This window comes from Macrotis lagotis, chromosome 6, assembly GCF_037893015.1.
Source record: "Macrotis lagotis isolate mMagLag1 chromosome 6, bilby.v1.9.chrom.fasta, whole genome shotgun sequence".
NCBI lineage: Eukaryota > Metazoa > Chordata > Mammalia > Peramelemorphia > Peramelidae > Macrotis > Macrotis lagotis.
In genome coordinates this window covers 226,180,324-226,197,777 of record NC_133663.1, presented here as the reverse complement: position 1 = coordinate 226,197,777, position 17,454 = coordinate 226,180,324, and the positions used below count along the sequence as shown (strand labels likewise).

General features: G+C 34.7%; 1 protein-coding gene across 1 annotated transcript in view; it reads right to left on the bottom strand.

Annotated features, from left to right (window-relative positions):
- The window catches only part of VEGFD (vascular endothelial growth factor D), a 65,975-nt gene that overhangs the window by 23,680 nt on the left and 24,841 nt on the right, over positions 1-17,454 (bottom strand). The window contains exon 2 of the mRNA XM_074192402.1: positions 2,199-2,409. Within this exon, the coding sequence (XP_074048503.1) occupies positions 2,199-2,409 (211 nt within the window). The remainder of the gene's footprint in view (positions 1-2,198; positions 2,410-17,454) is intronic.

Genomic DNA, 17,454 nt, shown 5'->3' with positions numbered 1-17,454 from the left:
AAAATTTTTTATGTCTTTGTCAATTTGCATTATTACCAGAACACTCTGGATCGTGTACTGAGCCATGGGTCATCAGAAAGACTTGAGTACAAAGACAACCCCAGGCACTTATTAGCTGTGTGGGCAAATCACTTAACCTTTGTTCTCTTCAGTTTCCTCATCTATAAAATGGCAATAATAATAGTATTTACCTTGCAGGGGTGTTGTAAAGATCAAATGAGAGAACATATCTAAGGAATTTATCGTGTGTCTGACATATAGTAAATAAATACTATGTATTATCATTACCCCTTATGAAAAATACATATTCAACAAACTTTACTATGTTCTGGGTGCTTAGATAAATGATGTCTTCCCTTAGGACTTTATAATCAGAGAATAATTCGAAAAAACTAAGGTTTCTGGTTAAAATAACTAAAATAGGACTGAGGGTTTATTTCTAAACCCTCTTTTTTGTCAACCCCCTTATTTTTCACTTTCACCTAATTTTCTCATTCTGTACTTATTCATTCCCCCAAAACTTAAACTACCAGATATTTAGCAAAATATTAAACATTAGATATGCTGTAGAGTTTACTCTGACTTTGTTGCATTATTTTTTTCAGTTATAGTTATAGGAAAGTATTTAAATCTTTAAGAATTCTGCTTTTTCAGTATTTTATAAATATACATATTCACTCAAAGAAGTCATTAATGAAGTAATAATTTAATTCTCTATTTTTCATTTAAAATGAATACTTAAATTGGATGACATTTTTGTGGGGAAAAATTACCTTTTCAATTATTTTTTATTTTATCCATATTCTATTTTTCTATTTTCTATTCTTTTATAATTTTATTAGATTTTTTGTGTTTATCACTTGATGATACCTACATTAATTAGCTTTTAATGAAATGCATAATAATGATAAATGATGAAATCTAAGGATGAATATCTTTAGAGATGGAAAAGCAAAGGTTAGGTTGCATCTTGCATTGAGTTTATCAATTTTTTAAAAAATGTCATAGACCCCTTTGGCAGTTTACTAAAGTCTATGAACCTTTACTTATTGGTACATATATTCATAATTGGAGGAAATGATAAATATTAGTTAGAAATTAGTAAAATGAAAGATGTACAGTTTTCTCTTTCATATCATGGAAATAGTATTCCCATAATTTGAAAAAAACTGCATGAAATTTTGGGCCCTCCCTTTGTGCCAGAGAAGAAGTATGAATTATTATGGAATTAAAAGGTAAACTATATAGATATTATACAATATTATATATATTTCTGAGTCCCTAAATTTTTTTTTCTGTCATCTTTTGATGACATTTTGAATTGGAGGCTTTCACAGAACTGCCTCAAAATTCTCATTTAATTTTACATGCCAGCCTGTGAAATAGTGAAACTCATAATGGGGAGCCATGATGTGGAAAGGATAACTGTATTTTTTTCCCTATCCAAGTTTATAGACCCTAAGTTAGCAGCCCTTGGTCTAGAATAAACCTCTTGTATTCATTTTCTTCTTTTCTTCAACCAGGAAGGAAAAAAAAAGAACTAAAGAATTATCATTATAATAATAGTTTCTGATCCTTATCATTAGTTTAAATCATGATAGTGGATATGAGTGTAGCAATCAATTATTTATATGAGAGAAACTTCTATTCAGAAGCATATAGATATGACTCCATAGAATGAAAGAAGGGCTTGAACAGGGCATGTGATTTTTCCTAGTACATAGTTCTGTTATCTTGCCAGGTAACCTACAATAGTTCCAGTCCAAAAGATTTCTATCTTGATATGGAAACACAAAACTACCATTTCAATGGAGGCAGTAATATTAGTAAGAGAGATTCTTCCTACTATACCACACCCAGGAGCTTCAAGTTTCAACCCTGCCATTCAATATCTGTAAGAGAGTAGACAAGTTTCTTACCCTTTCTAAATTAGAGTTTCTACATGAATAAGAATAATAAATTCTCACAAGCTTTGTGTGAATAATTTCAAATGAGATAACACCCAGGGTGTTCCAAAGTCTTGCTGCAGTTTTAAACTATTAATAACTAAAATTTTCAAGGCACTCAATGTATGGGTGTGTGTATGTGTGTGCACACCTGTTTTATGTCTACCTGTTTTATTTAAACATATTGAAACTAATGATATAGATGGTCAATAGCAAAAGTTTTACAAGAGAGAAGTATAGCCAATGGTCTACCTTTAAGTGTTTCAATGTCATAAAATGTTGCTGCAAATCTGGTGGAGCGATGGGAGGCTGAGCGGGAATCCATACTAGCTAAGCTTTTGAGCTTCAGTCGACATTTCCATAGCTTCCAGTCTTCAGAATGAGTGATTCTGAGAAGTTCCTCCAAGCTAGATGCAGCCCGGATCTGTTGTTCTGAGCGTTCTATCAGTGACTGAGATGCCCGCTAAAAGAAAAGTGGATTTTTGAAAGTATTACTCATGTTTCAGTTTTTCTTGATAACTTCAAATAACTGTTATCACTTTAGAAATCAAAGAAATCTTAAAAGTATCCAAGAAAGAACAAATGAGTACCAGAAACCTATGAAGTCTTATTTCCAGTAATTCTGACTTTAGATATATTGGCTCATTGATTAACATGATAATGAACTTTTAGCCTTTATTCTGAGCTACTTAAAGAATTTTAAAATGTTATGCTTTTGTGTAGATCCCATTAGACTGATACAACTCTGTCATCACTAGTTTCCTAGAAACCTACTTTCAAACTCTTCCACAATGGGAAGTTGCATCAGCTGAGCAAGCTGATAGGCTATTCATATATACTAGAAGGACATCTTTGTTGTTAGGTTGTTTCAGTCATTCCTGACCCTTCATAAGCTCATCTAGGGTTTTCTTGGCAAAGATATTGGAGTGGTTTGCCATTCCTTTCTCAGTAGCTAATTCTTTTACAGTTGAGGAAACTGAGGAAACAATATTTTTGAGAGACCACCTAACAACATGCTCATCTCTGATTCATAAATAAATGGAGACACTGAGAAGTTAGGTGAATTGCCCAAATCAAATTTGATGAGAAAAATAAAATATGAAGCTTATGACCTTCAGACTATTCTTTCCTGTTGTTGTTCACTTGTTTAAGTCATCTTTTTAAAAAGATTTTATTTATTTTGAGTTTTACAATTTTTCCCCTAATCTTACTTCCCTCCTCCACCCTCCCCCCACAGAAAGCAATTTGTCAGTCTTTACATTGTTTCCATGGTATATATTGTTCCAAATTGAGTGTGATGACAGAGAAATCATATCCTTAAGGTAGAAACATAAAGTATAAGAGATAGCAGGATCAGACAATAAGATATCAGTTTTTTTTCCCTAAATTTAAGGTAATAGTCCTTGGTCCTTGTTCAAACTCCACAGTTCTTTCTCCTGATACAGATGGTATTCTCTATTGCAGAGAGCCCCAAATTGCCCCTGATTGTTGCACTGATGGAATGAGCAAGTCCATCAAGATTGATCATTGCCCCCATGTTGCTGTTAGGATGTACACTGTTTTTCTGGTTCTGCTCATCTCACTCAGCATCAGTTCGTGCAAATCCCTCCAGACTTCCCTGAATTCCCATCCCTGCTGGTTTCTAATAGAACAATAATGTTCCATGACATACATATACCACATTTTGCTAAGCCATTCCCCAATTGAAGGACAATTCTTTGCCACCACAAACAGGGCGGCTATGAATATTTTTGTACAAGTGATGTTTTTACCCTTTTTCATCATCTCTTCAAGGTATAGACCCAGTAGTGCTATTGCTGGATCAAAGGATATGCATATTTTGTTGCCCTTTGGACGTAGTTCCAAATTTCTCTCCAGAAAGGTTGGATGAGTTCACAGCTCCACCAACAATGTAACAGTGTCCCAGATTTCTCACAACCCTTCCAACAATGATCATGCATAGATCATTATAACAAAGATTCCAGTGAAATAAGTGTACAGGATGGAGATAAGAGGCTATGATGGAAAAGGACCACTTCTGTCAAGGAATTGCCACCTCCTTTACTGCTCTCCTCAGGCTCTGCTAGAGAGAGTCCAAGTCCCAGGCCTGCCTAGATGAACCCTTAAGGGGAGAGAGAAGGAGTCTGCCTTCCCCACAATTAATTCTAATTATTCATTGACCAACACCAATAGGTAGGAAAGAGCAAGAACTCCCCCAATCCCCCAACCTAATTCATCCTGTTTCCAGTCTTCCACCTGTGACCATTATTCCAGCCGCCCTTGTGAAGAAGCAATTGGAAGCTGTTTCTGCTGGCACCACCACTCTCATATCATTAGCAGGTCTAATTCCTGAGTCTTGAAGCAGAAAATGAAGTTTTCATTGCCAAAGCCTTTGGCATCATCAAGTACTTCAACATCAGATACTGATAGAGTTTTAAAGAAAATTTTATTAAGAAGATGCATTGCATCTGAAGCCTCTTATATGTGTTTTCTACCTCAGAAATTGAGCACCTTGGTAAGAGTTTGTCTTGTTTGTGTGACCATTGCTTTGCAAAAGGAAACTACTTATAATAAATATTTAATATTTTCCCCTCTCTCCATTTATTCCTGCTGATGGTTTAAGGAAATGTTCAAGGATTCTGAGTCAGAAAATGATTTTGGCATCTATATGAATGATGGATAGGAGATAGGAAAGACTGAAAGCATGGAGACAAATTAAAAGATATTGCAATAGACTTAGGGAATCGTGATGAGTATTTAAATAGGGTGATAGTGGTGGTAGTAGAAAAGAGGAAATGGATAGGGGTCATCTCAATACTCAATACAACTGAGTAGGTGCAGAATGGAGCAGTGAGAGAGATGATTTATTTCCCTCTTGTATTTATAACTAATTATTGAATTGGGACTGAGTTTTTTCCTTTCTCTACTTCCTCATTCTGAAATCAGTCTTTGTATGTTATTCAGGGAGACTTTGAAGTGCAGGAATGCCACTGAGCAAAAGAACTCAGATCTTATTCAAATTAGGTGAATTGTTGAATTCTAGCCCACTGTGTTTTACTCAGACAGGCCTTGAGAAATGTTATTTTTCCTTTTGTTAGATGGGTGATATAGCTACAGATAATGTTCTTTGACCAAAACCAAGTGATCCAAGTCATGTTCCCCCCCACCTCTCATTATAATAAACCCACCTATCATTATAATATTCATTATTCTCACTACTTGTTAACCAATTAGAGTTGGTTTTCACCCCCAGGAACAGCCATTCTTTCAAGATCATATAAGTATTGAGTGAGTTCCATGTGTGGTCTTTTGGTCTAAGAGAGATGACCAAATGACCATTCTTTTATTAATAATATTAGCATTTTTAGTAAAATGATTATTTACCCAGAAATTATGTCTCTTCAACTTTTATATGTCACAGTAGAAAAAGGAAAATTTTTGAGCTTTGACTATTGGTAAATGGTTGTGCCATTAAAAGAAATAAGAAATTTGGGAGAAAGGGGCAAGTTTTAAGGATATAGGATATACGACATATAATATATGATATACTATATAGGGTATAGGATCAGAAGAACCTAGGTTTAAAGTTGAAAAGGGAAAGAAGCAGATTGGGAGGGAAAGATAATAAATTTTGCTTTAGAGGTTCATAGATGTAATGTAGGGAGGGACACTAAAGGACATTGAGTCCAACCTCCTCATTTTATATATCAGTAGCAAGCCTAAGGTAAAAAGTGAAGCCATATAGGTAATAAGAAGCAGAGTTAGGAGTTGAACCCAAATTTTCTGATTAAATTTACCACTTTTTTTCTGGAAAAAAGTGAGTCCAACTTTGAACAGCTTGAGGAGTTGTTAGAATATCTTGGATAAGACTTTTATTTTATTTTATTCATTTTTTATTTTAGAAAGATTTTATTTATTTTGAGTTTTACAATCCCCCCCATTCTTGCTTCCCTCCCCCCACCCCCACAGAAGGCATTCTGTTAGTCTTTACATTGTTTCCATGGTATACATTGATCTCAGTTGAATGTGATGAGAGAGAAATCGATCATATCCTTAAGGAAGAAAAATAAAGTATAAGAGATAGCAAAATTACATAATAAGATAATGGATTTTTTTTCCCCTAAATTGAAGGTAATAGTCTTTGGTCTTTGTTCAAACTCCACAATTCTTTCTCTGGATACAGATGGTATTCTCCATTGCAGATAGCCCCAAACTGTCTCTGATTGTTTCACTGAAGGAATGATCAAGTCCATCAAGGTTAATCATCGCCCCATGTTACTGTTAGGGTGTACAATGATTTTCTGGTTCTGCTCATCTCATTCAACATCAGTCATGCAGATCCCTCCAGGCTTCCCTGAATTCCCATCCCTCCTGGTTTCGAATAGAACAATAGTGTTCCATGACATACATATACCACAGTTTGTTAAGCCATTTGGATAAGAAATTTAACAAGTAGTTTGAAATTCAATCCTAGAATTCAGCCTAGAGGTTGGCCTGAAGATAGATTTGGGGCTCATCTCCAAAGTAGTGATTATTAAAAGCCACAAATTTGAATGAAATTATCAGTGTAATGTAGAAGGAAAATAGAGTTAAAGACAAATCCTTAAGCGACATTCATTTATAGGTTATGGGGAAGAAAAACCAAAGAAGAAAAGGAAAAATGAGGAATAAGAGCGCTAAGAAGGAAATCACGAGAGCATTATTATGAAAATTAATGACCAAGAAGTAGTAGTCAACAGTATTGTATGATCCAGAAAGTCAAAGAGAATGAAAATAAAGAAAAGACAATTAATTTTGGCAATCAGGAGGTAACTTTTGGAGAGATCTTTCAGTACAGTATTCAAATGGGAAGGCAGATTTCATGGGGCTGAAGTGTGTGTTATGAAGAAGTAGCAGCCTGGGGGCAAACAATTTTAGGAATTTAGCCATGAAAGAGGAAGAGAGGTCTAAGGTGACAGTAAGGCAAAAATTTCCAACCTCCCTTCCATCCTTCCTTCTTTCTTTCCTTTCCATCTTTCTTTTGGCAATAGAAGTCTGGCTCTGCCAGTTGGCCAAAAGGTTTGTATGTCACCTTTATGATCCTCAGAACTATGTAGTCTCCCAGAACAAGATAGTAGCTGCTAGATGTATAGAGGATAGAGCTCTGAACTTGAAGTGAGGAAGACTTGAGTTCACCTTCTGCCTCACTACTTATTTAGCTGTGTGACCCTGGGCAAATCATCTTACCTCTCTCATTATCAGTTTTTCCATATGTAAAATGAAAAGATTGGTCTTGATGAACTTTAAAGATCTTTACACCTCTAAATCTATTATCCTATGACCTCTGGTCCTATGGATCCAGAATTGGGACTTTTTATTACTGAAAAGGTAAAGGAAAAAAAAAGATCTATAAAGAGTCAGGGAGTGTATACAAGAAAGAAAATATCATAACTTCAAAGCAAAGTCTTAGAAGGGCCAGAGGCAAATGAGTATATTCCTGTAAATAGTAGAAGATTGACAGTGAGTGAAGGAGATAAAACAGGTCTGGACCAATTATTTGTTCATAGCTAGTTGAAAGCCCTTGTGGGCTTTTAAATCACTATGGGAGAAACCAGTCCTACTCAACTGATGTTTGGAGGCAGCAATATCTTTGACAATGGCAGACAGTAACCAATAGAAAGGTAGGAGAGATGACTGCTGGAAGAAAGGTTCCCATTGATGTAAGATGGATAGCACCAATTTATACTGATCACTTTTGCTGATTCATCTTCTTATCCAATCTCCTAAATTTCCCCATTCCCTTGTACTTGATGCCATCGCTATAGTCATTCCTTAGATAATCTCATCCATTTCCCTGTCTTCAATTATTATATTTGTTCATCAGACTCAATCCATCTAGCATGAAATTAGTGTAGGGAACATTGGATCTGAAGTCGGGAAAACTTGGATTCAAATCTTTCTGGGCATGGCATATAACCACTCTGGGCCTACATTTTCTCACCTGAGGGAATTGGACTTGATGGTCCCTTCCAGTAATCTGTGATCTTCTGAAATAAAATTTATCATTTTCCCTTAAATCCTTCCTTTTCTTTCAGTTTCTGTGTTTTGGTTGATGGCCCACAAAAACTGATGCTAAGTGAAATAAACAGAACCAGGAAAACATACCCAGAATCAGCAATACTGTGTGATGATCAGTGATAAATAACTCAGTTCTCAGCAACACAATCATCTAAGACTACAAAGAACTCAGGAAGGAAATTGGAATCCATATCCAGATAATGAACTGATGGACTCTGAATGCAGATTGAAGCATACTTTTATCACTCACTTTATTGTTTTTTCATGTTTTTGTTTCTTTTGGTTTCTTCTTTCATAGCTATGACTAAGATGGAAATACATTTTACATGATGGGATATATGTTTAATCCATATAAAATTGCCTACCATTTTTGGAAGAGGACTAGGGAGGGAGAGAGAAAAGGAGGGAGAAAAATTTGGAACTCAAAATCTTGTAAAACTGAATGATAAAAATTGTCTTGTACTGGGGAAAATGAAAATATTATTTAAAAAAATTCTTGTTTGCTTTCCTTCCTTCCTGTATCAAAAGGTTCAAGTTAGACCAGTCAAGAAAATAAAAATTTTGGTTTTGGAATTTTAATTACTAGATTGGATAAAATTTTACCTCTCTAAATGCCTCCATTCTCCATTGGTTACATAATTTTCTGAACAACAAATTCATCTAAAAAGGAATATAATAAAGCACTCCAATATGACTTCCTCTAGACAAAAATAAAAAAAAATTTCAAAAAGATGAAAATATATTGTGCTTTTGATGCCTTTTCATTTTCCCTTTTGGTACAACTTCATCTTCTCCTGGGCAACCCTATCCATTTTACTACCCAGCTTTCAGTTTTCAATGCTAAGCCTTGCTGTTATGGATGTCACTGTCTAGGATATCATTTGCTTGGAGTCTCCATTCTTAGGCAAATCCAATAAATAAATTTGGCCTAAATTGTTTATGACTGATAACAAACAAATTTTCTCATAGAAAAATTGTTTTCAGTGTTTTCATCCAAAAGAATGACTTGTAGGAATTTTATAAAACCATGACAGAGTCATTGATAAAGAATATTTTGGGATGGGATTCTTTTCAATACTTTTCAAATCATACTAGTTGGCTGACTACCTTCAAGGAGAACTAAAAACTGATTTTAATGATATGTAGGTTTGTTCATCAAGGATGTTTATTTGATTTCTTTTCATTGCAGCTTTTTCATGAGCTTGTTTGGGCCAGTAATCCAATTTTCTTAGGAATTAGACTCAGAGAAGATAACTTCACAAATTCCCCTTTTAAAGATATTTTTGTGCCTTACTCTAGGAAAGAAAGTATATCTTAATGTTCAACATAAGACCTTGCAGTGTCCAATTCTCTTTTGTTTTGAGTGAAAATAGCTGCATGTTGTGCACTAATTCCTGAATCTGTAAGAAAATGATGCAAAAAAAAACAAACAGTAGGCAGGTCAGATCAATTTAGGGGACTAGAAAGTTGGCTCTCTCTCCAGCTCTTGGCAAATCACTAAGAAAACAAGCCATTTAGTGAGTAATAAAATTAAGGTTATGTGGTGTTATTAAACTATATTTACATGAAAGAAACAGTAAAAGGAAAACAAGTCACTATGGAAAAGTTATGACTAAAAGACGTGTGTTTGCTTAAATGTACCTTAGTTATGACTTGCCTTCACCTGGATTACCTAGAGTGTGCTATGGACTTCTCAGCTTTCATTCCATACTGATTAAAAAACAGGGTTAGTCTTTTTGGTGCTTTCAAATGGAGGAAAAATGTAGTTCAAATCAGTTATTTTAGTGTTCTGTGACATGCTAATGAGATTTCATTTACTCAGGAAATAAAAACATCTGATGGGATACTCACAAGGGGATACTAATGCTTTTCATGCTTCTTGCTTATTGCAGATTTTTTTTAGAAATACAGAACTATTTTGTCCTTGGAAATCCTTAAAAGGATTCAAAGCCTTTTGTACACCTCCTTGGGAAAACTAAGAGGGGATCCTGGAATAAACATCCCCTTATTGATTAGTGCCTTCTGGATCATTGGTTCGCACTATGGTTGCCAGAAGGTAAAAGAAACTTTATAATAAGCAGTCTCAGAGACACTCACCACCTGTGTGATGAAGGGAAATTCACCTCAACTTCCTCAATCTCCTTTTCCTCAGCTATAATTTGTGGATAACAATGGTATCTACCACACAGGGTAGTTGTGAGAATCACACACTCACAAAAATAAAGCACTTTACAAACCTTTTGTTGTTGTTGAGTTGTTTCAGTCATACCTAACTTTTCATGATCTCATTTGGGGTTTCCATTGAAAAGTTGATGTAATAGTTTGCTATTTCCTTCTCCAGTTCATTTTACCATTGAGAAAATTGAGACATACAGGGTTAAGGGTCTTTCCTTGGATCACCTCCTAGCTAATAAGAGTCTGGGGTGAGATTTCAACTCAGATCATCCTATTCACTGCACCACCTAACTGCCCCAGGTGCAAACCTTAAAAGCACTATAAAAATGTTAATTATTATTAGTATCACCATTATAATCAACAATGTCTATATTTTTCAGTTTCCTCACAAATTTGACCACTTTTTTTCCATTCCTTATTTCAAATCAAAGCCAAAGTGACTGAAAGTTAACATGCCAGCTACAATAGACTCAAGTTCTGAGCATCCATTTAAAAAGATGCATCCTGGGTATAGTAAGAATAAGTTGGCTTTGTGTGATTTAGGTAACAACTCACATTTACCTAGTATTTTCTAGGTTCACAAAATTCCTTCCACATAACTCTATGACAATAATAATGTTTGTCCTTCATTTTTGAATTAAGACCATGAATAGGTAGTGAAGAACAAAATGTCAAGAACATTGAAGGAACTAATGAGAAAAAAAAGGTAAAGGAAGGAGGTTTAGTAGTACCAGTTCTAAAACTTGGCAGTAATGATCAAAACTATCTGGTACTGGCTAAGAATAGAAAGGTAAATCAATGGAATAGAATAGGCAGAATGCAATAGCAGAAAATAAATAATAACCTTAAATTTCACAAAACTTAAGATTTGGGGATAAGTATTCATTATTTGATAAAAAATAAAGTCGAGAAAACTGGAAAGTATGGCAGAAATTGGATATAAACCAATATCTTACACCATTTACCAAGATAAGTCAAAGTGAAATTAATATTTCCATTGTACTGATGAGAAGGGATTCATTGACTAAAGTGGATTGTTTGAGGCAACAAATTAAATCATGGAACTTGGTCTTCAACCAAGATTTTCAGGTTCCATGTTTCTTACTCTCTTCACTATGTCATATTTTTTAGGATGAAATTCTGAAAATTCAAGAAATTATCATTTAGATTGTTTGAACATGAGGAATCAGCTCTTTCATATTCCAGAACGATTCATTATCAGTCTATTCATTTCATTTTTTTCTGTTCTAATCAAAATTGGACCATTTATCCTTAGTATCAAAAATGCTATTTATCTCTTTAAATGAAGAGATTCTTACACACTATATCAATATAACAAAACTTCCAAGTGATTTCAGGAACACTGCAAACTGATGGAATATATTCTTCCTCATTCCAGAAGAAGAATTCTAGGGTTAAGACATAAGCTCAGATCCTTTTTCCTAAGAGTTTGATATAGTATACCTGTAGTCTACAGACTGCATAATTGGGTAATTAGAGAATAGTTTAGACCCTTCTTCTTTCTGACCTGGACTATTATGAAATTTTCCAAAACTCTGCCATTAGTTTGACCTGAAGAAGATAGAATTGAATGATAATATATTTGGAGAGGGAGATATTTATGAAGGTCATCTAATCTAACCTTTTCATTTTACAAGTGAGCTTAGTTACTTCCCCAAAGTCATACAAGTCATATCAGAATTGGGATTTATATCCAGATCCCCTTATTCCAAGTCTATATTCCCTATGCTTAAAATATGCTTATATTTTAGGCATATATCGTATTCTATTATCTTATTCATGGCTTATATCCTGTTCCCCAAGTAGTTAATAAACTCTATAAAGTTGCAACCGGACTTGTGGTTTTATGGCTAAATACTAAATTCCTACCTAGAAAATTCCTTCTATCAAGTGTATCAGTTAGTCTGCAGTGTAAGGACTTAGAGAACTGTCTAGGAAATTGTGCTGTTATGTGACTTCTCTAATCCATCCTCTTCATTCAACCAGTATTTATTACTCAGAGGGGCAGCTAAGTGCTGTAATGGATAGAGTGCCATACCTGGAGTTAGGTCTGGAGTCAGCCTGAGTCACTAGCTGTTTGACCTTAGACAAGTACTTCACTTAATCTTATTTGCCTTAGTTTCCTCATCTGTAAAATGAGCTGGAGGAAAAAAAGTGGCAAACACTCCAGGATCTTTGCCAAGAAAATGGAGTTGGACAGAACTTGAAAAATGACTGAACAACAACACTAGCCAGAGAAGGAACTTGAACCCAGGTAATCCTGATAAACTTGCTATTCATTATTTTATAAAAAATCATTTTTGTTTATCTATTTCCCTATATTGTAGGTCTTATTATATTTTTTGTTGAATAAGTAAAAATTTTAAATAATTTTTAAAAATTTACAATAGATTATAGATTCTTATTCTAAACATTGAGTAATAGCTTCATCTTTTTCATCTTCCATTATTTCTGAATGCATGGCATCTAAGTGATCACTGAGCATGACCAACTAAGCAGACAGACTATATGATAAAATTAGAAATGCAATCTTTCTCAATAGAGGAAATAGTATGTAAATATGAAAAATATTGAGAAGACCAAGCATTCTCCAAGATCACTAAATTGAGCTAGAATTCACAAAAGATGAATGGGATGGAATAATCATGAAACTATGTAAAATGCAATAGTTTAGACTAACAAAGAATCTGGGCAAGATTTCTGAGGGAGACACAACAGGTTGTCCTAATGAAAACTGAAAAGTTTTGGAAATGTTCTACATTTTGGAAATGTTCTAAAACAAAACTTAGTTATCCTATACTTTCCAAGCAAGCTCTAATATAAAATAAATTTATCAGACTTTCCAGAGTCCCAAATAACGTTTTCATTTTTGGTGTTCATACTTAGAGAGCCTATAAAAATAGTTTTTAAGGTGGAAAGATTGTGAAATTGAAAGCAAATCCAGCAATTAAATTCACAGCTTATACCAAAATCCCTCTCTCCATCTGGGTCTAGATTGCTGTCTCAGTTTACACTGAGTAACTTGGTTTCCACTAAAATTTTCTTTGAAACTTGATTAGAAGGAGAAACTCTCCATAACAGAAAACAGATTGTGGTCAGACCTCCCAGGTGTGTGTGTTCTGCTTTTAGGATGAGTGTGTTCTTTTGTTTGTCATTTGTTGTTAGGAATAATAGGCAGTATTGTGGTCAAGTAGGTAAAGAACTAGATTTGGTGATGAAGGACCTAGGTTTGAATCTTAGCTTTGCCACTTACTAGCTATGATCTTATGAAAGCCATTTTACTGATCTATGTCTTAGCTTCCTTATCTATAAAATAAGGAGCTTGAGATTGATGACCTCTGTGGCTATGTCCATCTTTAAATCTATTAACCTAATGGCTAGGTACCATGGACAGCAATGGTTTGGGTAGTATATGAAATAACTCCTCTACAAGTCTAAAGTTCTCACCATTAGAGCTACCATTTTGGAAATAGGGGGTATTGTCTTCAGAAGATTGCTATTAAAGTGTGTATGTTACTAAGTGATGAAGAATAGGCTACTGATATCTATTAACTCATTACACCATTAACATTCATTCAGTTTTGTCAAATTCCCTAGGACATCTTGGATAGCAGAGAAGGTATAGGATATACAGAAGTTCAATGTCTGGCATGTAGGGAAAAATATTCAGAGGATAGTAGTGAAGGGTGAGATAATCAGTAATGAATCAATGAACAAAAATTTATTAAACAATTCCTATGTGCCAAGAATTGGAGATATGAAGGAAGGCAAAACACAGTCACTGCCTTCAAAGATCTCAATATAGACAATATAATATTGGAACAACCATGTACAAACAATCTACGTACAGAAAAGATGGTGCAGCTTAGTGGTGCAGTGGATAGTGTCTGCCTTAGAGTCAGGAGAATCTGAGTTCACATCTGGCCTCAGACATTTATTAGTTGTATGACCCTGGGCAAGTCACTTAACCCTATTTGCCTTAATGTCCTCATCTTTAAAATGAGCAGAAGAAGGAACACACAAGTATCTTTGCCAAGAAAACTCCAAATGGAGTCACAAAAAGTCATACATGATTGAAGTAACTGAGCAATAACACAATAGATAGAAAATTATCAGATGGATGGAAGGTACCCACATTAAGGATTGGAAATGGCTGTTCATTTAGAAGGTGAAATTTTAGTTGGCAATTGATGGAAGCTAGGGAGGTCAGTAAGCTGAGCAGAGGAGAAATTGTAGGCATGGGGATAGTCAATGACAATATGCAGAATTGGAAGACAGAGCAAAAAGGCAAGAAATAGAATGAAGGCAATGGAGAGGAGGTGTAAAAAGGAAAGAAGGGTTAAAAAAAACTGTTGGAATGTACAGCAAATAAAAACTACACTTATTAAGATGATTATCGCTGTTGATTGTTTATAATTTGGAATTATCTTGCATTAAAGTGTTATATCTAGGTATTCAACAGGGCAAAATTGGGCATTTAGTACTCTTCTTTAGACCTTTTCAGAAGGGCTGTAACTCTTTATCTACTTGACAGGTAGTATACTCCTCTGCATTTGCCTTTCCCCAAGGGAACTGTAATGGCACTACAGGCAGGTAGTGTTCTTGGGTCAGTGTCCAATTCTGGACTTCTCTTTCCAATTTCTTCTATCAGAATAGGCCTATGGTGTGATTTCCTTTGCAAGGAATTGTTTGAAGTTGTTTTATAGAGAAGTATCTAGAAACCATTTTTGCTAAGAGATTAGTAGTGATTAAGCCTTAATGTGAGATGCTGAAATTTGATAGTTTCATTTATAGTTTAATTAATTAATAGAAAATTAATAGTTTAATAATTTCTTATTACCCAATGGAGTGGATCTTTCCCTCCCCATCCTTTGCAGTCATCTTACACCTTAGTTGCCCCCCGCCACATATTCTTATCCAATTACACCAGACTTTTGGTTATTAATGAACAAGATATTTAATTTCTTGGCTCCAAGAATTTTCTTTGACTATCCTCCATTTCTGGATCAGTTTCCTTCCTTATCCCTGCCATTTGACTTCCTTGACATCTCAGGTAAAGTCCTTTCTTCTACAAGAAGCCTTTTCTAACCCCTCTTAATTCTACTGCCTTCCCTTTGTTTATTATTTCTATTTGAGTATAAGTTGATTGTATATTCTTGTTGTGTGTTGTTTCCTTGATTAGATTGAGGACTCCACAACAAAAACTGTCTTTTGCCTCTATTCTTAGCATACAATATATATTATAATAAATGCTTATTGACTGAATGACTAGAATTTCAGATATCATTGATAGGGAGGAGATTGTCAAACAGGAACTTTTCTCTGACCCCACAAATCATAGTTGTTCTGAGAGAAAACATACTCTCTCAGTCACTGTGATCCTGTATAAGCCATTTAATTCCTCTTTCATTCAACAACTTGTTCCATAAAGTACCTTTCTATATTTAAAAGACTGCAATAAAGATCAATGATTCGTGATCCTTGAAGCATTTTATGTTCCTTAGAAGAAAGGTATGATGTAAAATCAGGATAATCTTATTGCTTTGTGATATTTTAGAATTTTTTTCCCCTGAGACTTTAATCAATGTACAAATGAGATTGAGATATAGCTGATGAAAAAAGGTCCCATGTTGAAATATTTTGATAGAAAAGATAACACTCATTGTGTGTAATGAAAAAGTAATCACCAAAATGGAGATATGATTCAAATTATCGTTTAACATACTCTTGAGAAGAGATCAGGATAAAGGAATGCAGTTCTTTGATTTAATCTACCCCCTCCTCCAAATATTCTTCTGAGTTCCATGAAGGAGACTATGAATTATACAGTTCCCTTTGCAGAAATGGATGGAGATGTCTATCACAGCATCAACACAAAAAAGACTTCATCTCATTCTGAGACTTAATGTAAAAGTTATCTTCTCTCGAGATCTTTTTTTCCCTGTTGCTATATACAACCTCTTCCATCCTGATTCTTCCATTCTCTTCTCACTCACCCAAGATACACACACACACACACACACACACACACACACACACACACACACACACACACACAAACATACACACACACAAAGAGTTTAGGGCCACTATCCTGACCTTCATTTCACACTCCCGATCTTTTTTTACTGATGACTTCTTTGACTTGAACTCATCTTGCTGGTTATCCTTTTTAATGGTGGCATTGAACATGTCATTCTCTCAAGAAATGTTTTTTCTCCCTAGTGCTTTTAATTATCCTTGTCAAAACTGAAGTCAAAAGGGCAGCTAGGTGGCTCAGTGGATAAAGCACTGGCCCTGGAGTCAGGAGGACCTGAGTTCAAATCTGGTTTCAGAAACTTAAAAAACTTACCTAGCCATGTGACTTTGGGTAAGACATTTAACTCCATTGCCTTGCAAGAAAAAAACCCCAAACTGTCATGAAGATCCCAGTTCAAATAAAACCTCAGACATTTTCTATGTGACCCTGAGCAAATTATTTAATTTCTGTTTGCCTTAGTTTACTCAGTTGAAAAATAGAGATAATGATCATACCTACATCTCAAGGATGTTGCATTAGATAAAATTAGATAATATTTAAAAGGTACTGTTACAAAGTAGATGCTACCATGTAAATACTAGTTTGTTATTATTATCATTATCCTTATCATCATTATTATTATAGAAAGGGAGGTCAAACAATGATATATGCGCTTTTAGTAACAATACTGCTATTGAGCATACAATAATCTTAGTGCTAATTTGGGGAAAACTCAATTCAGTTCTTACAGCTAGTAGAATTTAATTTACATGAGGGCAAGAATTTTTACTTTTATCTGTAGAACTTAGCACAGTACTTTTTATATGATAGGCACTTAAAAAAACTTATTTTTGCATTAGATGGCAAGTCATCCCTTTATTGTGGAGCAAGGTAGAATGTTGACAAGTATTGATTTATCAGAGTACAGGATTGAATTGACTTAGAGCCACTGTCCCATAGGGCCAGTCTATTGTTGATATATGAAATGGGGATCTTGATCACCCTGACTTTTCCCTTGTGATGTTGAGCATATTCTGTTGACATATGTCTCCAGAGAATAAAAATCTCTCTCTCTCTCTCTCTCAATCTCTCTCTCTCTCTCCTTCCTCTCCTCCCCTTTCACCCTCTTTTTCCTCTCTCCTCCATTTTAGAGATCAACAATATAAACCCTTTAGCCTTTAGTTCTAAACTACACGTCATTATTTTGCTTAATTTTTTTAGGTTTTTGCAAGGCAA